The sequence below is a fragment of the Musca domestica genome, unplaced genomic scaffold (assembly GCF_030504385.1).
Source record: "Musca domestica strain aabys unplaced genomic scaffold, Musca_domestica.polishedcontigs.V.1.1 5, whole genome shotgun sequence".
Lineage (NCBI taxonomy): Eukaryota > Metazoa > Arthropoda > Insecta > Diptera > Muscidae > Musca > Musca domestica.
This window is the reverse complement of record NW_026712346.1, coordinates 13,176,158-13,201,116: the sequence shown is the minus strand read 5'-3', so window position 1 is coordinate 13,201,116 and position 24,959 is coordinate 13,176,158. Positions and strand designations below refer to the sequence as shown.

The following is a 24,959-nucleotide window of genomic DNA, read 5'->3' as shown; positions in this document are numbered from 1 at the left end:
TGCTACAAACTATTAATCACAAAATGTTAAAAAATCACTTTACATATGACTCTAACACGATGTGGAATCTAGCCTTAAGCCATGCAACATAAAAATGGATTGGTGACTTTACACTACCTTAATTTCATTGCACCATGCATGATTCAATAATTTCCAAGATAGGGCATAGGAATCACCTGTGTTTTTGTATGTGTATGTATTGTTTTGAATGATAAACAAAATAATTCTGAAAATTTTCAACTTCCGTTAAAATTTAAGTTTATATTTACAACTTTTGGGAAGAATAAATGTTTCCAATTACGCGCGGTCGACCTACTCGACTTCGACAACACATTCCATAGTTTTTTCAAGAATTTCACTGGATTACACCCATATTTTTCGATGTAATCACGTAGTTTTTACTTATCTTTTATTAAGGAACAATTTTTAAATGACAAATATCCTATAGTGTACGATTTTTTTTAATTTTTCAGAATTAAGTGACTTCAATATTCTCACTCAAACTCCAAAATCGCTATAGACGACATTCTCGAAGAAAAACGGTGAGAGCATTTCTTCCTCTATATTTTCATAAGTCTATGTGAAAAGTAAATACGCGCATACGTTTTTTTACATTTTCATTTGTGGCTCCTCAAAGCTAGAAATTGATAACAAAATACAAATTCAAAGTCACTTGCAACGTAAATGGTTATTACATCTTATGTCTGGACAAAATGTACGTTTTTGTTGCGAAATAAATCCTTTACGGCGTGTAGACTCTAATTTTGTACAGAAATCTTGACCGTGCATTTTTTTCACGTTTTGTAATTGATTGTCAAAAAATCAAACAAACAAATCATATGCCAGTTAGGCTTCATCATTTAATATTGTCGAACTTATCATGTCTTGTATTTATTGAATCACGTATCAGTGCATAAAGAAAAGAGGTTTCTGTGCTCCAATATTGCTTGCTTCCCCTTTTCTCCCAAACTCCGTATGCAATTTTCGGACACTTCCTGCAACATGATTTTCAGAGTAATATCGCAATGTTTCCCAGCCTTGTTGATGCGTATAAGCAATCATATCCGTTTAGCGGAAATATAAAAGTAATTATCTTTCAAATCAGACGTGAGCCAAATCAGACATGTTATAAAGATGGGCCATTTCTTCTGGGACCTCCCTCACAAAGGGTCGACATTTTTATAACCAAAACAATCATAAACCCGAAATAAGCATCCAGTTTTCTTCAAATTTCACACATACTATTATTATTACTAACACATTATCTGCTGGATATTTCGGCGCACTATTTCTGGCACTTCACCCAAAAAGGGTTCAAAATTTTGAAAAACAAAACACTCAAAACATATAAGCATCCAACAAAACATATAAGCAACCAATTCCCTTCAAGTTTCACACATCCCAACATTTTTGCATACGCAAAAACTGTTGTGAAGATGACAGATATCTGCCAACCCGTTCTGGTACTTCAACCATATTGCAATACTTATATCTGTCATAATTGCGAAACAATTCGGTGATTCTATACAACTTGCCATATCTAAGAGGGGCTATTGAAAAATAGTTAATGTATACTTTTTAATATATGTGATTTATTATTTAGGTTTTTAACTCTCAAATTAAAACCTCTGACTGAAAATAATTATGCTTTAAAAACTATGCGTTAAAGTCTAAAACTACTGGCCGGCAACGCGGACCGGACCAGCTAGTTTCGTATAAAATTGGATAGAAATGTTTGATTTCCTTTAAATTTTGCGAATACCAATACTTTTATCTGTATAAAATGAAGTGGAATATTTCGCTCCGCTATTTCTGGTATCTCACGCATATTTCCACATTTTCCAAAAAATTGTACATATCTCATATAATGCTTAAGTAGTAGACGATATAGTCCAAATATGCCACGTTGTAATATTTATATCTTACTTGGGCCAGATACGAATTGGACAATATTGGTCAACTGCTTCGGAACCTCCCCCATAAAGGGTCAACAGTTAGAATAATCAAAACTCAAGGCTGGGGTATACATCTGTCGGTAAAATCGACTTGTACTATTTTACTTATTATGCCCTCCACCAAAAAAGGTATGGAGGGTATATTAAGTTCGTCATTCCGTTTGTAACTCATCGAAATAATCATTTTAGACCCAACAAAGTATATATATTCTTGATCAGCGTAAAATTCTAAGACGATTTAGCCCTGTCCGTCCGTCTGTTGTAATCACGCTACAGTCTAAACGAATTAAGATAGGAAGCTAAAATTTTGCACAGATCTCTCTTTTGTCTGCAGGCAGGTCAAGTTCGAAGATGGGCTATATCGGTCCACGATATCGTATAGCCCCCATATAACGGTACCCCCGATATTCGGTATTTTGATGATGTTAGCCACATTTTTCAATGGAATTGTCTGAAAATCCACACAAGTAGTTCCTTGTGGGTACTTTATACCTCGACAAAGAATTATTTGTATAGGTCCACAATATCGTACATCCCCCATATAACGGTACCCCCCGATATTCGGTATTTTGATTATTTTACCCACCCTGAAAATCCACACAAGGAGTTCCTTGTGGGTACTTTATACCTCGGTAGAGAATTATCTATATAGGTCTACAATATCGTATAGCCCCCATGTAACGGTACCACCGATATTCGGTATTTTGATGATTTTACCCACATTTTTCAACGGAATTGTCTGAAAATCCACACAAGGAGTGCCTTGTGGGTACTTTATACCTCGGCATAGAATCATCTATATAGGTCCACAATATCGTATAGCCCCCATATAACGGTACCCCCGATATTCGGTATTTTGATGATTGTACCCACATTTTTCAACGGAATTGTCTGAAAATGCACACAAGGAGTTCCTTGTGGGTACGTTATACCTCGGCAGAGAAATGTCCATACAGGTCCATGATATCGTATAGCCCCCATGTAACGGTACCCCCACGGTATTCGGTATTTTGATGATTTTTGCCACATTTTTCAATGGAATTGTCTGAAACTCCACAAAAGGAGGGCATTTTACCTCCTCAAAAAGAATTGTCTATATAGGTCCACGATATCGTATATCCCCCATATAACGGTACCCCCCTATATTCGGTATTTTGATGATGTTAGCCACGCTTTTCAATGGAATTGTCTTAAAATCAACACAAGTAGTTCCTTGTGAGTACTTCACCCCCTGAGAGAGAATTGTCTATATAGGTCCACGATATCGTGTATCCCCTATATAACGGTATCTCCCGATATTGAGAGAATTGTCTATACAGGTCCACGATATCGTGTATCCCCCATATAACGGTACCTCCCAATATTCGATATTTTATGATTTGACAAACATTTTTCATCGGAATTGTCTGAAAATCCACACAAGGAGTTCCTTGTGGGTACTTTATACCTCGGCAGAGAATTATCTATATAGATCCACGATATCGTATAGCCCTCATATAACGGTACCCCCGATATTCGGTATTTTGATGTTTTTAGCCATATTTTTCAACGGAATGGTCACAAGGGGTTCTTTGTACACAAGTGGTTCTTTGTGAGCACTTTACCCCCCGACAGAGAATTCTCTATATAGGTTAACGATAACATATAGCTCCCATATAACGGTACCCCGCGATATTCGGTATTTTGATGATTTTAGCCACATTTTCCAATCGTATTGTCTGAAAATCCACACACGGAGTTCTTTGTGAGCACTTTACCCCTGAAACAGAATTGTCTATATAGGTCCACAATATCGTATATCCCCCATATAACGGTACTCCCCTATATTCGGTATTTTGATGATTTTAGCCACTTTTTCCAATGAAATTATCTGAAAATCCATACAAGGTGTTCCTTGTGAGTACTTTACACGCAGACATAGATTTGTCTTTATAGGTCCACAATATCGTATATCCCCCATATATCGGCACCTTCCTATATTAGATATTTTAAAGATTTTAAAAGAATTTTTATTGGATTTTATTTTTTTGAAAATTTTCTAATTCGTTCCAAATGGTGGAGGGTATTCAAAGTTCAGCCCGGCCGAACTTACTGCTTTTTTACCTGTTTTTAAATATATATTGACTTACATTATATGGTTCCAATGGAGTGGGCCAATGCTGTCCACTTCGTGTCTGACCTAAGTCTGATTTAAATGTGCCAGATTTGGACTATATCGACTACTTCATATAAAAATGTAATAATTTTTGGAAAATTAAGAAATGTGCGCGATGTATCAGATATAATGGACCGAAGTATTCCACTTCATCTAATACTGAAGAAATATTGGAATGAGCATTTAACATTTATTTCGAATAATTAATCAAAATGTATACCTTTTGTGGGGGAGGTACCATAAGGTGTGAGCCGACGAATTCTATATTCACATCAGACCTCAGTTTACCAGGTTTTAAAAGAATCGCTGAATTGTTTTCTTGAATTATAAGAAATATAAATATTTAAAATTGTGACAATTTAGTGGGGAGATACCAGAAGTGTGGGCCAAAATCTATCATCTTCACACCAGATCTTGTGTTAATAGAAATATCGTATTTATAAACGTTTTGGTTATTCAGAAGCTTGACCCCTTTTGTGAGGGAGGTACCAGAAGGAGTGGACCGATATATTAAATCTTCTCACCTGATTATGTGTTGACAGAAATATTGGGATGCGTGACATTGGAAGATAAATTGGATGCTTATTTCGTATTTTATAAGAGTTATAATTATTCAAACCTTTGCACCGTTGTGGGGGAGGTACATGATGAAGTGGGTCGATAATATTAATTTTTGAACCTGTCTTAGGACTCATACAAATATTAGGATTTGCAAAAGGTGAACAAAATAGAGTATGAGAGATATCCAATCTTCGAACTTATAATGCAAAAGGTTAAGAAATATGAAGAATACGTCAACAGCTATTTGTTTATCCCTATAAAGTGGGTGAGGCCGTTAAATGGAGACCATGCCAAAACGGGAACCTATATAGACAATTTTATACTTCAAGGATTATTATCTACCAAATCATATAAAATACCAAATTTGAAACAATTTCGTGGGTAAAATACCGAATATCGGCAGGTACCGTTTTATGGAGGCTATACGAAAACGCGGACCTAAATGTACAATGTTCCGCTATTGGAGGTGGGACTCATTGCGAACTACAAATGCCAATTTTTAGACAAATCCTCTAAATCAAATAATTTGGGCTGCATCGTGATTTCACTTTTATATGCATTCAAAATTATATTTGAATATTTATTGGTGAAAAAAACATATTCAAAAATTTTAGGAACGTTCTTATTGTAATACTTTAATGCGTAAACAAACAAATAGCTCGGTCTTCCAATATGTGAACATGCCAGGATTTAGTCCGCATACACGAAGAGATTGTCCTTCGGATTTATTAATTTCATAGCAAATGCCAAGCGTGCCAAAAACTGCAATCTTCTGAAGTTGAAAGGCATTTCTGTTGCAATTAAAGAATTCGAGGTAGCAACATACCTCCCAGTAATAATCATACTTTCAATTAATTGTTTGTGTAGTTTTTATACCCTCAATCATTGTTCTGAGGGTATATTAAGTTTGTCATTCCGTTTATAACAACTCGAAATATACATTTTAGACCCAACAAAGTATATATATTCTTGATCAGCATAAAATTCTACTTCGATTTAGCGATGTCCGTCCGTCTATCCGTCTGCCAGTCTGTGGAAATCACTTTAGCTTCCGAACGAAATAAAGTAGATTGATAAAATTTTACTCAAATGTATATTATTTCTGCAGGACTTTTGGTATTGAAAATGGACCACGTCCGTCCGTCTATCCGTCTGCCAGTCTGTGGAAATCACTTTAGCTTCCGAACGAAATAAAGTAGATTGATAAAATTTTACTCAAATGTATATTATTTCTGCAGGACTTTTGGTATTGAAAATGGACCATGTAGTTCACGTTTTGTACAGCCCCCATATAACGGTACCTCCCGATATTCGGTACTTTGATGATTTAAAAGATATTATTCGCCGGAATTGGTTCAAATTTGGGATTTGAAGTTCGTAATGCATGCTACAGCCTATGACAGAAGGTTGTCTGTGCAGGTACATTCGGTACTTTTAAGATTTTAACACAATTTTTAACGGATTTTTTTTTTTTGAAAATTGCCAAATTCATCCCAAATGATGTAGGGCATTCAAAGTTCGGCCCGGCCGAAGTTACAGTTTTTCTTACTTGTTTACTGTTAGCCTTATACCATTGCAAAGGCGTTGTGGGTCAATGCTTCTTAATAAAATCATATTCCAATCTGAAACGATGTCAATATAATTTGACAAAATTTATATTTACACTAAATTCCGTCAACCCTTCCATATTTCATTGAAATTGGAGGTACATACAGTGTTTGGTGCATAAAATATGTGAAATCGGACGAAAATATATATGGGAGCTATATCCAAATCTGAACCGATTTCAATATAATTTCGAAGGAAGGAGTGGCCTGATATATCCCATCTTCACTCCAGGTCTTGCTTTAGTAGAAATATTGGGATGTGCTAAGTTTTAAAATATTCGGATTCTCATTTCCGTTTTATGAGCTTTATAGTTATTCAAAAGTTTGACCCCATTGTGAGGGAGGTAACAGAAGGAGTGGACCGATATATCAAATCTTCTCACCTGATTATGTGTTGATAGAAATATTGGGATGCGTGACATTTGAAGAGAATTGGATGCTTATTTCGTATATTATAAGAGTTATACTTATTCAAACATTTGACCCGTTGTGGGGGAGGTACTGATGAAGTGGGTCGATAATATCCATTTTCGAGCCTGTCTTAGCAATCATACAAATATTGGGATTTTCAAAGTTGAATAAAATTGGATTATAGGTTCTTGTTATATACGGAAAATAATTTTCTGTGAAAATGTTGTGGCGAAGGTACCAGGAGAAAAGTACCTATATTGCCCCTGTCCGAAATCGATCTAAGTTTGACAAACATATTTTTTGACAATAATATTAAGTTTGAATCAAATCGGATGCTCCCTTTGAGAGTTATCGTGTCCAGCCAGCTAGACCGACAGACGGACACCTCTAGATGGACTCCAAAGTCCTGAAACGGATTCGGTCCAAAGAATACTGCGCCCAATTGATTTTACCCACTTTTTTCAACGGATCTGTTAAAAAATTCGTATTTAAAACTCATTATAGATATCAACCATTGTAGTAAAAATTGTCATAAACATTTTCATAAAGGTTTCCCTTACCTCATGGTGGAGGGTGTTTAAAGTCCGTGCCAGCCGCCCTTGATGCTTTTTATACCCTCCACCAAAAAAGGTATGGAGGGTATATTAAGTTCGTCATTCCGTTTGTAACTCATCGAAATAATCATTTTAGACCCAACAAAGTATATATATTCTTGATCAGCGTAAAATTCTAAGACCTGTCCGTCCGTCTGTCCGTCCGTCCGTCTGTCCGTCTGTTGTAATCACGCTACAGTCTAAACGAATTAAGATAGGAAGCTAAAATTTTGCACAGATCTCTCTTTTGTCTGCAGGCAGGTCAAGTTCGAAGATGGGCTATATCGGTCCACGATATCGTATAGCCCCCATATAACGGTACCCCCGATATTCGGTATTTTGATGATGTTAGCCACATTTTTCAATGGAATTGTCTGAAAATCCACACAAGTAGTTCCTTGTGGGTACTTTATACCTCGACAGAGAATTATTTGTATAGGTCCACAATATCGTACATCCCCCATATAACGGTACCCCCCGATATTCGGTATTTTGATGATTTTACCCACATTTTTCAACGGAATTGTCTGAAAATCCACACAAGGAGTTCCTTGTGGGTACTTTATACCTCGGTAGAGAATTATCTATATAGTCCACAATATCGTATAGCCCTCATGTAACGGTACCACCGATATTCGGTATTTTGATGATTTTACCCACATTTTTCAACGGAATTGTCTGAAAATCCACACAAGGAGTTCCTTGTGGGTACTTTATACCTCGGCAGAGAATTATCTACATAGGTCCACAATATCGTATAGCCCCCATATAACGGTACCCCCGATATTCGGTATTTTGATGATTTTACCCACATTTTTCAACGGAATTGTCTGAAAATGCACACAAGGAGTTCCTTGTGGGTACTTTATACCTCGGCAGAGAAATGTCCATACAGGTCCATGATATCGTATAGCCCTCATGTAATGGTACCCCCACGGTATTCGGTATTTTGATGATTTTTGCCACATTTTTCAATGGAATTGTCTGAAATTCCACAAAAGGAGGGCATTTTACCTCCTCAAAAAGAATTGTCTATATAGGTCCACGATATCGTATAGCCCCCATATAACGGTACCCCCGATATTCGGTATTTTGATGATGTTAGCCACATTTTTCAATGGAATTGTCTGAAAATCCACACAAGTAGTTCCTTGTGGGTACTTTATACCTAGGCAGAGAATTATCTATATAGGTCCACGATATCGTATATCCCCCATATAACGGTACCCCCCGATATTCGGTATTTTGATGATTTTACCCACATTTTTCAACGGAATTGTCTAAAAATCCACACAAGGAGTTCCTTGTGGGTACTTTATACCTCGGCAGAGAATTATCTGTATAGATCCACAATATCGTATAGCCCCCATATAACGGTACCCCCCGATATTCGGTATTTTGATGATTTTACCCACATTTTTCAACGGAATTGTCTGAAAATACACACAAGGAGTTCCGTGTGGGTACTTTATACCTCGGCATAGAATCATCTATATAGGTCCACAATATCGTATAGCCCCCATATAACGGTACTCCCCTATATTCGGTATTTTGATGATTTTAGCCACTTTTTCCAATGGAATTATCTGAAAATCCATACAAGACATAGATTTGTCTTTATAGGTCCACAATATCGTATATCCCCCATATATCGGCACCTTCCTATATTAGATATTTTAAAGATTTTAAAAGAATTTTTATTGGATTTTATTTTTTTGAAAATTTTCTAATTCGTTCCAAATGGTGGAGGGTATTCAAAGTTCGGCCCGGCCGAACTTACTGCTTTTTTACTTGTTTCTTCTCGTGGTACAAGAAATTGCTCCGGAATAGATTTGATGAGAGTTACGTTTGCTTAAATTTTGAAACTTTGAGAAGTTGTTTACATAAGTAGTAGTTGGTTGGTAGACAAATAGAGTATGAGAGATATTCAATCTTCGAAGTAATCATGCAAAAGGCTAAGAAATACCAAGAATAAGTCAACTGCTCTTTGTTTATCCCTATAAAGTAGATGAGGCCATTGAATGGGGACCATCTCACAATGGGAACCTATATAGACAATTTTATACTTTAAGGATTATTATCTACCAAATCTTATAAAATAACAAATTTGAAACAATTTCGTGGGTAAAATACCGAATATCGGCAGGTACCGATTTATGGCGGCTATACGAAAACGGGGACCTATATGTACAATGTTCCACCACTGGAGCTAGAACACATTAGGAACTACAAAGTCTACATCAAAATACCGAAAATCGGGAGATACCGTTATATGGGGCTATACGAAAACTTGTACCTATATGTGAAATGTTCCGCCATCGTACCCATTTTTGGCTAAATCCCTAAAAAATATGACTAAAACCATTAAAATATCGAATATCGGCAGGTACCATTATGTGGGGCTATACGAAAACGTGGACCTAAATGTACAATGTTCCGCTACTGGAGGTGGGACCCATTGCGAACTACAAATGCCAATTTTTAGACAAATCCTCTAAATCAAATAATGCTGCATCGTGACTTCAACAGACAGACGGACTTAGAATTTTATGCTGATTATGAATGTATATATATACTTTATAGGATCTACGACAAATATTTAGGGATGTGACAAACGGAATGACAAAGTTAATATACCCTCTTTTTCAAGGTGGAGGGTACAAAAACCGCATGTGGAGACTCATTTAAAAGACTTTTCATTATTTTCGTGAAAACTGCACACCTACACCAACAGACACACGCACACATTTAACAGCACAACCACTTCCTACTCTTAACTATTAAAGGATGATTCGAATACTTTGCGTATTATAGTCATTTATTAAAGACAATCCTTATTTAATTAAATGAGCGCATCCCTAACACAATACAACACTCATCTAGACATATTTATCACAAACATAATGCACACAAGATTAAAATTCCCAGTACCTATCTTTTTTGCAATACCCAAGAGCGATTTATGTTCTCATGGGGGACAATTCCATGCCACCAAATGTCATCACTCTCTCGCGGAAATTCGCACCGTGCCGGACAACAGCGATAGGAAATACAATAGTCTTGAGAGGAGTACTTATCTCAAATGTTGTTCTTTATTAATTGAGAGCAGCGACGAAGGCGAAAAGGTGTTATTTGTACATGGCAATACGCCACCACCGACAACTACTTTTTGAACGCTCAGTCCGTCTGTCTGCATGTACATTCATTCATTCATTCATAAACAACCGACCGACCGACCCACTCACTACTGGGAAGTGAGCATTGCTGAACACTTAGCACTTCTCCTAATTTCCCAAAACATTTTCAATTTTGCAGTCAGTTGTTTGCGAGAACCTTAACCGAACGGACGAACTTCGAGCATTGGGGTCAGTTGTAGCGGGCCTGTGAACTTTTGTTTATATCCAAAAGAAAAGGAAAAAAGAAGACCAATTGTTTGCCATCATTGCCATCAATAATCGGCACTTTGTTTATTTTTATAAATTTCTAAGTATTTCTATAGAAAATATCTATCGAATCCGTGCGTGAATGTGAAACAGAGATTCCCCCGGACCCGCCGCTCGAATCCAAACAAAACAAAACGCTCGCAAAAAGAATCAATTTTTTTTGTTACGCCTTTGATTAGATTACATATCCGTAGGTAGCTGATTGAAAACACCAACAAAGTTACGATCATTTCCACGCTGCGATCGCGAGTCTTATCTATCGGCCAGTTTGGGGAAGGAGTTTCGTCACTATCGTCGTGCCCGGTGTGTTGTTAGAATTGATGGTGTCGTTACCGCTGATGTTGATACCGATGGCGTTGGAGTAGGTGGTATTTCGAAAAAATGTTAAATGGTATCGATCTCATACCAATCACAGAGACGTCATTGGCTACCTTGCGTATATTTTCGGGAAGATTGTTTGCCAACGAAATCTGCATAGCAGTCCATCACTAGCCACAGAAGACAAGTATTTCGCTCCCGATCAATGTTTTTCCCAATAATCTGTGCATTACTCATTGCTGGCAAACGAACGGTAGCAGTAGCAGTAACAGCGACTGATGGTATCGATCTCACAACTGTGCCCCTATGTTGTTCCAGCGCCGACTGGAAGTTGGCCAGGATCACAAGTGATTTGCAGGAATCCGCTAAGTATGTGTGCGTTCCGCAGCTCTTTATTGCGAATTCGACACAACTACCCTCTGGCCAGAAAGAAGAAATCCTAATTTTCGAAAATTCTTCTCCAGTTTACGGTTTGGGAATTCGGCATGGCGAAGACCATGTGACTAATTCCAGTACACCAGAGTGTAGTAGTCCGGTATTTAACAAATTTGCTAGGAATCGCAATGTGGAGATTGCTGCAGATGCCTGTGTGATGGCTGTGCGGGACGAACTTGTGACTGTATCATGTCCCCGTGAGGATCAGCAATGGCGAACAATATCTTTTGCTCAGAAATGTTGCCCCCACAATTTCATATACGATGCCGGCCAACGCAAGTGCGTGCAAAGCCCGGATCCTGTGAACTTTCAGTTGTATCAGCCATTTTTCAAGACTGCCGTTGTTTTCAATGACAACACCATCGACTGTCCCCGCGACAAAGTCCTCGTCGAGTATAAACTGACACAGTTTAAGTTTTCCCTTAGCAACGGACGCATATACCTTCGGGCGTTGAACAAAATATTCGAATCTTCTCAGTATTGTGTTGAGGCCATCGAAAACGCCCCCTATGTGATCGATCAGGAGTTTTTGGTTCGGACCTGTGATGACATCGCATCGACGTGCCACCGAATGCCCTGCATCAGGCGTTGTTGTAATGACGGTGAGATGTTCACCAAAGGCAATGCGACTTCGTACTGCAAACGAGACGAGTCGGATACCACGTTTCACAGCTTTGAAAGTCTCGATATAAGTGGGAATTTTACTAAGCCACCAGGTAAGTTGGATTGGATCGTCGATTTTCGATGTTGTCCCTTACTTATGACATACCAATTGTTTTTGTTGTTCTTACAATTAGCGTTTGTATAAATAGTGTTCGGCAAAATGATTTAACAACGAATCGAATTTGATGTTTGGGAATTGTTTATTGTATTTGAATATTTGTTTACTCTAGAGACCGAAAACAATCGCCACATGAGCATTCTCGCGTAGTGAACTAATCAACACAGACGAAAATATTTTGTATTTTAGTTCCGAAAATCTTCGTGCGAGAGCTCTTAAACCACTGGGTAGTGAAGGTAAGATGTGTTGGTTGTTTTGGTTCAAAGGTTGGCAAGACAGCAACAAATTAACTCAGATGAAATTTCAATTTAATTTAAATCACCACAAACATGTTTTAAAGCTTGTCGTGTTTTTGCTACACCATAACGAATCTCGATTTTTTTGAAATCGCATTCCCAATGATATGCTGCATGGGTTTGGTATGCAAATATCAACACTTGCTCACATAGTTCCAATATAAAGGGTGTCCCGACAAGAACGCGATTTTTTATGGAGGGTATATTAACTTTGTCATTCGTTTGTAACTCCTCGAAATATTCATTATAGACCCTACAAAGTATATATATTCTGGATCAGCGTAAACTTCTAAGACGATCTAGCGATGTCAGTCTGCCTGTCTGTTGTAATCACGCTATCTTTCCAATGAATTGATATAGAAGACTAAGAGCCTGTTCCACGATCTCGAAAGAAACTTTGTGCGAACGAAGGCTACTTCGTAAAAGAATGTGTTCCACTAACTTTCGTTCTTTCTTTCGCATAGCTTTACGTGATTCAGTGTTGCTAAATATTTTTTGGAAAAAGACGAAACCTGTGATATTGACAAAGTATGTAGACGATTTATTTATGATTGTTGGGGAAAATGCAATACAAGAAACATTGACGACTTTCAATAATTTCAACAAAAATATTAAATTTACCATTGAAAAGGAGCATAATGGTTCCATCCCATATCTGGACACACTTGTAATGAGAAAGGACAATAAAATAGAAATGAACTGGTATCAAAAACCGACGGCATCGAGTCGCATATTAAATTTCCACTCGAAACATCCAAAACAAATGATTATTAACACAGGTAGAAATCTTATAAACAGAATATTGAATATTAGCGACCATAAATTCCACGAAACTAATAAAAACAAAATACGAAAAATACTGTCCAAAAACTGTTTTCCAAAATTATTAATTGAAAAATTAATAAATGAATATAATATACCGAAATCTAAGGACAAATCTCAAGAAAAATATTACAAATCAATGATTTATATTCCTGGATTATCTGAGAGATTCCAAAATTCCGATTTATATGACAAGGATAAACTGCAAATAGCAACACGGACAAACAATACACTAAAAAGTTTATTTACTAATACCAAAAGTAGAATTCCGTTAAGTGAGAGACACAATGTAATATATAGCATTGAATGTGATGGAACAACAGACGAAAAATGTGGAAAAATATATGTTGGTACCACAAAAAACAAATTAAAAACTAGAATATCGGGACATAAATCAGACATTAAATTAAGGAGCCAAAACAATATTCAAAAAACAGCACTTGCGGAACACTGTAAACTTAACAACCACATACCAAACTTTGACAAAATACGAGTATTACAGGCGGAGAATAACTACAACAGAAGGTTAACATTGGAGATGCTGCATATAAATAACATACCAACAAACAAAAAGATCAATTACAAAAGCGACACCGATAATGCAGCTTATTGTTATCGACACTTGACAAAGAAGAGATCGTGCAATACGTAGAAATAATCAGTGCAATAATAACACCAGACAATGGTAGTAAAAACTACATTAGCTGTTAAGTAAATCTGACTATTTTATGTAAATGTAAGAAATCTCTTTTTTGGAAAATAATTGTGCCCATAACAAAATGCTGTGATACTAATAATTATGTTTTCAAAAATAGATTGCCCCTGAAGATGCAATTTGATAATTGCGAAATATTGGGAACATATTATTGTAATCAATAAAATAAATCCGAAAATGGCCTAAAGCTCGAAAAAATCTTATTATTTATAAATCAAATAAAAAGGCCGATAAACAACCATTTCTCAAGGAAAAATTAATCGCGAAATAAGGCAAGAAAAACGCCAAATGTCTAATTTAAACGCGAAAAAGCAGCAGTGGCTCTGTCTCAACTGACAGTTCAGTTGTAAACAAACAAATTGTAAATAAACAAACAAAATAAAATATCTAGTGATTGTGTTCAAACTATTTGTGCTCTTAAAAAATTAATATTTCTGTAGCCCTATTTTTATGGATGATGTGGAGGAGGTTCAAAACTAATTTCTTCCAGTGGTCTTCAAGGGATTGCCTGCTGCTTCCAAAAATTGGGACTCCTCTGGCGAACATATACTCAACTAGTGCCCAGCTGTGTAGTTGATGATTTTTTCGTGCTGGAATTGAAGAAATAAAAAAATATATTTGTTGTTCACATATTAAATTGCATTTATTATTTTTACTTACATTTTTGTTTCCATTTTCAATCAAGCAATGTTTTTGTTAAAATAATTTTCCTTAATTGTTATCATACGAGAGTAAACATACAAGTGACTGATTTTGACATTTGTGTTCGCATGCGTACGAAAGAAAAAAGATAGTGGAACGCAAAATTACACTGAAACGCTTACGTTTTCTTTCGATTTGATTTTCGTGCAAATTTTCGTTCTGATGGATTTTAGTGGAACGGAAATCAGCTGTTTGTCGTGTAAAAGTTGTGCGAACGTCTATAGAGCTTCCCGTTTTGGCATGGCCCCATATAACGGACTCACTCTATGGTTTTTTTATAAATTTAACTGCATTATGCAAAATGTCTTACTGGTATATGAAGTTTAAAGTGAAACACGCATGAATCCAGATACTTTTATATAAAAATGTTTCCTTTACGCTAAGGTGGAGGGTATTGAAAGTTCGGTCCGCCCGAAATTAATGTTTTTTTCTCTAAATTTTAAATAAAACACAGGTATTTAAAAAAGTAATTGTTACTTTATTGTATGGTAATGTAGACAGAATGAGGTTATGAATGGAATAAGATATTGTGCACATGGTCGCCGGGCTTTGCTGGCACACACACGATCTTTTAATGAAATTGCCAATGACCGTTTTTCATAAATACTGCCATATTTCATTGACGCATCGTTCAATTTCCACTTTTAAGGCTTCAGTCCTCGTCGTGACTGAAGATCGACATTTTCATGATGTCTCTCCAATACCCAATAAACGAACTCCCTTCGCTGATATTTTCACTAACTTCGAATCTTCTACTAGCAAATATAGCAACTGTTCAAATGTCAATAAGTAAAAAAGCATTAAGTTCGGCCGGACCGAACATTCAATACCCTCCACCTTAGCGTAAAGGAAACATTTTTATATAAAAGTATCTGAATTCAAGCATGTTTCACTCTAAACTTCATATACCAGTAAGACCGTTTGGACAATGCAGTTAAATTTATCAAAAACCCATAAAGTGAGTGATGCCGTCATATGGGGCTATACCAAAACGGGAAGCTCTATAGGCAATTTTATACTTCAAGGATTGTCATCTATCAAATCTTCAAAAATACCAAATTTGAGACAATTATGTGGGTAAATGTGACTAGGATTATCAATATCGGTGGGTATAGTTATATGTGTGCTTTAGGAAAATGTGGGGCTAGAACCCATTATTAACTGTAAATACCAATTTTTTATAAAAATACCGAATATCGGGAGGTACCGTGATATGGGGCTTTACAAAAAACGTGGACCTATACACACAATGTTTCGCCACACTAGCTAGAACCCATTATACCCTACAAATACCAATTTTTAGACAAATCGGTGGAAAAGATGTGGCGAAAATCATCAAACTACCGAATATCGGGAGGTACCGTTATATGAGGGCTATACGAAAACGTGGACCTATACATGCTATGTTCCACCTGTGAAGCTAGAACCCATTATGACCTATATATACCAGTTTTTAAACAAATCCATCAAAATATCATATATCGGGGGGTACCGTTATATGGCGGCTATACCAAAACGTGAAAAAAAAACGAAATATCTAATTTTCAATACCAATCCTAAACACAATACAAATTGTTCTACCAAATGTTGAAGGTCTACGTCAAATAATGTGGACTGTATCGAGATTTCAACCGGCAGACAGACGGACATCGTTAAATCGACTTGGAATTTTATGCTGATTATGAATATATATTCCTTATGGGGTCTACGATGAATATTTGGGGATGTTACAAACGGAATGACAAAGTTAATATACCCTCCATCCCAAGGCGGAGTTCCCATTTTTTATACCCTTCACCATACATAGTATGGAGGGTATATTGAGTTCGTCATTCCGTTTGTAACTCAACGAAATAATAATTTTAGATCCAACAAAGTATATATATTCTTGATCTGCGTAAAATTATAAAACGTCCGTCCGTCTGTCCATCTATTCTAATCACGCTACAAATTGAGATAGAAAGCTAAAATTTTGCAAAGATCTGTCTTTTGTCTGCAGTCAAGTTCGATTATATCGATCCACGATCGTATAGCCCCCATATAACGGTACCCCGCTATATTCTGTATTTTGATGATTTTAGTCACATTTTTCAATAGAATTGTCGGAAAATTCTCACAGTTCCTTGTGAGAACTTTATGCCCTAGAAGAGAATTGTCTAAATAGATCCACGATATCGTATAGCCCCTATACAAAGGTTCCCCCGATATTCGGTATTTTGATGATTTCAGCCAAATGTTTTAATGGAATTGTCTTAAAATCCACAAAAGGAGTCCCTTGTGAGTACATTACCCCTCTGCAAGAGAAATGTCTATATAGGTCCACGATATCATATATCCCCTATTTTACAACGTTATTCACGGGAATTTTTTCAAATTTCGTATGCACTCCGCCGTGTTGTTAGTTGTTGTGGTCCATTTTAGAGCTAAGTATACATAATCCAAACTGCTAGACTTCTTCGCTATCCTCAACTATCTTCACAGGCAAAATTCCGTGTCGATTGGTTTCAATTGTGTGATCAGGACAAATTAACATGGACAGACGGGCGGACGGGCGGACATAAATTGCTAGTTTTACTCAGTTCGGTGAGATAGGAAGATTCATGCATACTTTCCTATTTGGGAAACCACTATTTCGAGGTGTTACATAATTTTTGCCCCAACCAAGCTTATAATACCCCCAACACATACAGGGTTGCCCATATTCGACGGACCCATCTGGCAACTCCATAACTTTTGACAGAAATGTCACATCGCTTAATGACATACCGCGTTTGAAGCGTCAGTCCAAGCAGATTGTTACCATGAACCAATACACGCCACGCGAGCGCTCTGAAATACTTGAAATTTACATTCAACAGAAGAAGTCAATTGTGAAAACTCAACGTGCTTTTAAAACATTAAAAATGTGAGAAGTGCGCCTTCTAAGAACACCATTAAAAAATTTTCGACTAGTAAGGCTCTTTCTAATCCGAAGAGGTCATATAAAAGTCGACCAAGGCGATCGGTCGGGAATATGGCTGCCGTACGAGCCAGTATTGAGAGGTCCCCAAGAACATCCAAAAAAAAAAAATGGCCATGCTGTTATCATCAATCAGGAGCGTTATCACGACATGATGACCAATTTTGTGATGCCAATTATTCGTCGAAAGCGTATGAGGCAGTTCTGGTTTCAACAAGACGGCGCTCCACCGCACACAAGTCGCATACATAAAACATGGGTCCGTCGAATATGGGCAACCCTGTAGAGTTGTAGGGTATAAAAAGTATCAGTCGGTTTTGCCGACAGATGTATACCCTCAGTTAATGTTCGATTGTTTAAATATATTATGACTTCTGTTATGATTATTTAAAGTGCTGACCTTCTATAGAATGCGTTCCGATGGATAAGCCAGTATTGTCCATTTCGAATCGGACCTAAAAAAATCTATACATATAAAAATCAATTGTTGTTCGTTGGTAATGAAATCAGGTAAGAGCGACTGGTTCGATTTGCATAATTTTTTGTACAAACGTTCATCGTAACCCGAGTTAGGTTTTAAAAGAAAATAATATTGACCACGCCTACTTTCACGCCCACTATTTCGATTTATCTAAAATCCTTATATTTTCCAAAATTATGATACTGTTGGCTTTCCATCCAACACTAAGTACTTACTTGGGGGCTGAGGAACTGACCACGCCTTCTTTTTAATCTATAATACAAATGAATTGTTGTTTGTTTGTAATTGAATCAATTGAGAACGGCTAGACCGATTTGGAAATATATTTTTTTATTTATTTTGTCCTACCCCGAGTTAGGTTTCTATGTAAAGAAAAAATGGCCATGCCTACGTTTGCGCACATTTTTTCGATTTACCTAAAATCTTAATATTTGCCATAATAATGGAGATATCAGTTTCGTTGTTAGTATATGACGTACTATGGACTCTCCCTCTGTTTAGGGTCAGAGGAACTGGCCATACATACTTATTTAAAGCTACATGTATAAAGTTTAAAAAAGTATAGTAATACATCTGCTAAGAACTGCTTAGCCGATCTGACTCAAATTTTCGCTTGTTTGTAGTATCCATTACGAACTTCAAATCCAAATTTGAAACAATTCCGGTGAATAATGTCGCTAAAATCATCAAAATGCCAAAGATAGGGAGGTACCATTATATGGAGGCTATACCAAAACGTGGACCTGCACAGACAATTTTCCGTCATAGGCTGTAGTATCCGTTACGAAATTCTAATACCAATTTTGAAACAATTTCAGTGAATAATGTAGCTAAAATCATCAAAATACCGAATATCGGGAGGTGCCGTTATATGGGGGCCATACGAAGACGTGAACCTGCACAGATAATTTTCTGTCATTGACTGCAGTATCAATTATGAACTTCAGATACAAAATTTGAAACAATTCCAGTAAATAATGTCGCTAAAATCATTAAAATACCGAGTATCGGGAGGTGCCGTTATATGGGGGCCATATGAAAACGTGGACCTGCACTAACAATTTTCTGTCATTAGCACGGTCAATGACTATTATGATACTATTATGAACATCAAATACCAAAATTTGAAATATTTTTGGTGAATAATGTCGCTTAAATCACCAAAAATCATAAATACAAGTGTACATGCAAAGATTCCTTCATTCGTCATAAATATTGTGTGCCTTAAACAAATGTGTTGGAAAGAGTACAACAATAAACCACAAAATAAGGAAAACATCGATAAGCGTTAACCATGAATAACCCTCAAATTTGTAAATTGACTGCAGTTAAAATCATGGTAGAAGAATATAGGTAGTCGCGTCGACTCAGCTACTGGAACAATGAACTGTCAAACCATTTTTAGAAATTACATTTTTGAATAAAAATCTATTAAAATTTATAAAAAAAAAAAAAATAAAAACTGCATAACATTACAACTTCCGTTTGGTTTCGTATAGGAAAACATATACAAATCTACTTATTTTTGAAAAAAAAAAAAAACCTTTAAAATGTTGACATATCAATCTTCCCAAAAGTATATACATCTTTCTGTATACTTATATAATGGTTGTAAGCCAACGTTTATATCAAATTTTAGGTCTTTTTAAAAGCTTTAAAAAGCTTAACCTTACATCTAATATTAGGTTCTTAAAAAATTTGCATTATACCCTAATACTACGGGCCAGCAACGCGGTCCGGGTCTGCTAGTATGATATATATATTGCGATGTGTTTCAAGTTTGGACTATATTTTTACTTCCTTCACCTTACATGAGATATGTGATAATTTTTAGAAAATGCTAAAGTGTGCGTGAGGTGACACCACACCTGTGGGAGAGGTACCAGAAGGAGTGGGCTGATTAATTGATCTTAACAGCAGATCTTGTGTTAGTAGAAATAATGGGATGTGTGAAATATGAGCACAGGATGCTTATTTTGGATTTTATAGTCGGTATCCTTATTCAAAACTTTGACCCATTGTGGGGGAGGTATTAGAAGGAATGGTCGATATCTAACATCTGTATAACATATTTTGAGTTAATAGAAATATTGAAATGGGCCAAGTCTGAATGCAATTGGATGTTAATTTCGTTTTATGCGCTTAAGGGATATTTTGAATATTAACCCTTTTGTGGGAGAGGTACCAGAACTAGTGGTCCGATATATTCCATCTTCACACCAAACCTTGGGTTAAAAAAATATTGTAATGTGTGTAATTTGAAGACAATCGAAGTATTCAAGTATTCAAGGTACTTGATGGAGTGGATCGATATTGTCCATTTTCGCACCTGACCTAGCACCAATGGATTTCCAAAATTGGAGCAAAATCGCGCCATCCTTTCTCTTTCTTTGCAGTAATATATTTATTTTTTTTTTAATTTTGTGGGGGAGGTACCGGAAGGAGTGGACCGATATTGCCCATCTCCGAATTGGTTCTAAATTTGATAATTATATTACGATGTAGTATGTTTGGATCAAATCGGATACTCCCTTCGAGAGTTATAGTGCGCACCAGCCAGACAGACAGACGGACGGACTGACAGACATCGCTAGATCGACTCTAAATGTCCTGAATCAGATTTGGTCCAAAGAGACCTAGGGTCTAAACCCGTTATTTCGATGAGGCACGTTTTGGCCGTATCAAATGGTATACAGGGTGAGATAAAAAACTGCAACAAAGTCAAACGCCATAATTTAAATTTTTATTTTATTATTTTTTTTATTTTATTTTTTAATTTTTAATAATTTTTTTTTTAATATTAATTTTGTCATTCCGTTTGTAACATCCTTAAATATTCGTCATAGACCCCATAAAGTATATATATTCATAATCAGCATAAAATTCTAAGTCGATTTAACGATGTCCGTCTGTCTGTCCGCTTGTCTGTCCGTCTGTCTGTTGAAATCACGATACAGCCCACATTATTTGATGTAGAGCGCCAAAATTTAGCAAAGGAATTTTTAGTGTGTCTAGGATGGTTGGTATTGAAAATGAGATGTATCGGTCCACGTTTTGGAATAGTCCCCATATAACGGTACCTCCCGATATTCGGTATTTTCATGATTTATGCCACATTTTTTCACGGATTTGTCTGAAAATTGGTATTTGTAGGTCATAACGGAGCTCAGTTCGTGTGGCGAGACATTGCATGTATAAGTCCACGCTTTGGTATAGCCCCAATATAAAGGTACCTCCCGATATTCGGAATTTTGATTATTTTTGCCACATTTTTCACGGATTTGTCTAAAAATTGGTATTTGTTGGTCATAATGGGTTCCAGCTCCGGTGGCGAAACATTGCATATATGAGTCCACGATTTGGTATAGCCCCCATATAACGGTACCTCCCGATATTCGGTATTTTGATGGTTTTTGCCACATTTTTTCACTGATTTGTCTAAAAATTGGTAGTTGTAGGTCATAATGGGTCCTAGTTCGTGTGGCGAAACATTGTATGTATAAGTCCACGTTTTGGTAAAGGTGATGATTGGTGATGATTTTTGACACATTTTTTTACGAATTTCTCTGAAAATTGGTAGTTGTAGGTCATAATGGGTCCCAGTACGTGTGTCGAATCATTGTAATTATATTTCCATGTTTTGGTATTGTCCCCATATAACGGTACCTCCCGATATTCGTTATTTTGATGATTTTTGGCACATTTTACCATGAATATGTCTAAAAATTGGTACATGTGGGTCATAATGGGCTCTAATGTTTCCATTACCCTTAGGTGGAGGGTATTAAAAATTTGGCCCGGCCGAAATTAATTGTTTTTTACTTGCTTTTTTTATTGAATAAAGGCAAAAAAGTCGGAAAATGCATAAAATTTTAGAATAAGTTTAGATTTGTTCGAATTGGTCACCTTTAGTACGAATTATGGCCTTCAAACGGCCAATGAAACCGTCACATGCTGCCAGAATGTTGTTGTTTTGACCCATTCCCGGTGAAGCGCTTTGCTTGAGGTGATCGACACTTTGGTGTTGCTTTCTTTCCAAAATACCAACGGATTTGTATCCGGAGATTTTGGTGGCCATTGTCCGCTGGAAAAGCGAAAAACCTCATTTTGTAACCACTCTTGGGTGGCGCGTGCTTGGTGCGGTGGTGCTGAGTCCTGTTGGAATGTCCAAGGTCTGCGGCGAAAATGTTTGCGTGCCCAAGGCTTTAATACACACTCCAGAATATTTTCACGATAACATTCGGCATTTATTCTGATGCCACGGTCGATTAATACGAGCGGAGAGCGACCATCGGCTGTTAATGCGGCCCACACCTTAACCATGGCATGCGCTTGAGTTCTGATGGCCAACCGAAGGTTTTCTCATCGGAGAAAACCAAATTCGACAGTTCACCACATTGCGGCCATGCGAAGCAACTTTTTAGCTCTTTTGAGCCTATTTTCCTTCTGTTGCGGTGTAAGTTCTTGCACTTCTTGGAATTTCAATGGCTTTACCCCGAACTCATTTCTCAATATTTGCCGAATGGAATATTGCGATGTGTTCAGCTCACTAACCATTTTTTGGCCACTGTAACGTGGGTTTCGATCAAGCCGCTAATTTACTTTTCGAACCATTTCTGCTGATGTTGCTGTTTTCTACCGTTCACTTCCACGACGTCGGGCTACGTCACCAGTATATCGGTAACGAGCGATGGTACGAGACGCAAAAGATTTATTCACATTTAAATGCTGGAGTGCTCTTTGGTTTTCAAGCCATATATAAAGAAATCACCCTATCACGCTTAAATTCCATCACGAATAATTTTTTCTGGAAAATTCTCATAAAAAATGCTTTTGTACGCTTGTAAACAATATAATGAGCTGTCACTGGAGTAATTTTAACAGCTGTAGGACGAGTGACAGAAATGATAGTAGTCTGAGGTTGGTTGCAGTTTTTTTTTTGTCTCACCCGTTGGGTGGTTGGTATTAAAAATGAAATATATCGTCCACGCTTTCGTATAGTCCTCATATAACGGTACCTCACGATATTCGATATTTTTTCATATTATCCACGGATTCGTCTAAAAATTTATATTTGTAGTTCATAATGGGGCTTTGTTCCAGTAGCAAAATATGGAATATCTAGGTCCGTGTTTTCCTATAGCCGCCATATAATGGTAGCCAGTGATATTCGGTATTTTGATAATCCTGGTCTCATTTACTCATTGATTTTTTTCAAATTCGGCCATTAAGACTTGCAATAGATAACAATCCCTTTTTCCGAGAAGCTTTTATATATTTTATCTTTGTTTCCATTCCAGTTTCCAATTTTGTTAATTTTTAAACCCTACACTGTAGTATGGAGGGTATATTAAGATTGACATTTCGTTCGCAACACTTCGAGATTCTATGTCGATTTAGCGATGTTCGTCCGCCCGTCTGTGGAAACCACTCAAGCTTCCGAACGAATAGAAGTTAATTGATAAAATTTTACTCAGATGTGTTTTAGGTCTGCAGGACTTTTGGTATTGCAAACGAGTTATATATGTGCACGTTTTGGTATAGATCCCATATAACTGTACCAGCAGATTTAATGTTTTTGATTGTTTTAGTCACAATTTCAGTCCGAATTTGCTGTTAATTGGATGTATGTGTCCCCAGTGTGTAGAAAACATTCTTGCAGAAAAATATCCAAGTTTTGGATATTTCGTATTTTGATGATTTGTGTACAGTTTTCGCCGGGATTGTTGCTATTGGAAGCTCGAAATGGGTACATTCATTTGTTTCAAAAAATCGACAAATTTGCGGACAAATAGGAACAAAATCAGACTGTTCCCACTCCTTCACATTATTGTTCTTATTATAAAAATAACTTATATTTCTTAGTGGAGGAAAATGGCATTTGATCTGTTGCAGAGCTGTACGGCTGTAAAATTGTTTACTACGATAATAGATTTCGATATCGAATGTGAAAATTTGGTCCAAGGACGAATACGAGAAAAAGGGTTGCCTCTTCCGATTTAAGATATGAGACTACCTTTATTTTAGCGCCATTTTTTTTTTCTTATCGAAACTTAAGTCAAACGGCTTAAGTGATAAATACATCGCTTGAGTAATTGGCTGACGTTTTTTTCCATTCACCCTTTGTAAGAAACTTGAAAGATTTCAAAAAAATTTCGTCGGAAAATACCGTTCAAATGAAAGCCGTTTTATGGGGGCTATACGAACACATGATTCTGCATAAGTAATTTGTGTCATAGGCTGTAGTAAGTGTTCCGTACTTTACATACGAAATTTGAAACTACTCCGGTGAATAATGCAGCAAAAATCATGAAAATACCGACTTTCTGGGGGTACCGTTATATGGGCGCTATACTGAAACGTGGAACTATTTAGACAATTCTCTTCCCGGGGGTAAAGTACTCATAAAGAACTCCTTGTGAAAAATTTCAGACAATTCCATTGAAAAATGTGGCTAAAATCATCAAAATACCGAATATGGGGGTACTGTTATATGGCTACCAAACAAATTTCCTTTTTACTTCCTTTTAAACGAAGCCATTACTTAAGGTAGTCCAATATGGTTCATTACCAATTACTCTCGAACAAACACATCTGCTATATTTACGATCGAATCCTATTAAAAACCCAATGGAAGTCGGGTGTCAGAATACGTCCCCACGCTTTCCAGCATTTGAAATTGTAAAATGGAATGTATGTCTTAACACATACACATTCAGAATTAA

General features: G+C 36.7%; 2 protein-coding genes across 2 annotated transcripts in view; both read left to right on the top strand.

The window, feature by feature from the left end:
• Positions 1–10,584: 10,584 nt before the first annotated feature.
• Positions 10,585–24,959, top strand: part of LOC101892089 (G-protein coupled receptor Mth2) — a 40,042-nt gene continuing 25,667 nt past the window's right edge. The window contains exon 1 of the mRNA XM_005177998.4: positions 10,585–12,194. Within this exon, the coding sequence (XP_005178055.1) occupies positions 11,249–12,194 (946 nt within the window). The 5' untranslated portion in view covers positions 10,585–11,248. The remainder of the gene's footprint in view (positions 12,195–24,959) is intronic.
• On the top strand, positions 12,204–14,319 carry LOC131804930 (uncharacterized). Its single transcript, XM_059128162.1, has 2 exons — positions 12,204–14,113; positions 14,193–14,319. The coding sequence occupies exon 1, from the start codon at positions 12,983–12,985 to the stop codon at positions 14,027–14,029; it is 1,047 nt and encodes a 348-aa protein (XP_058984145.1). The 5' UTR covers positions 12,204–12,982; the 3' UTR covers positions 14,030–14,113; positions 14,193–14,319.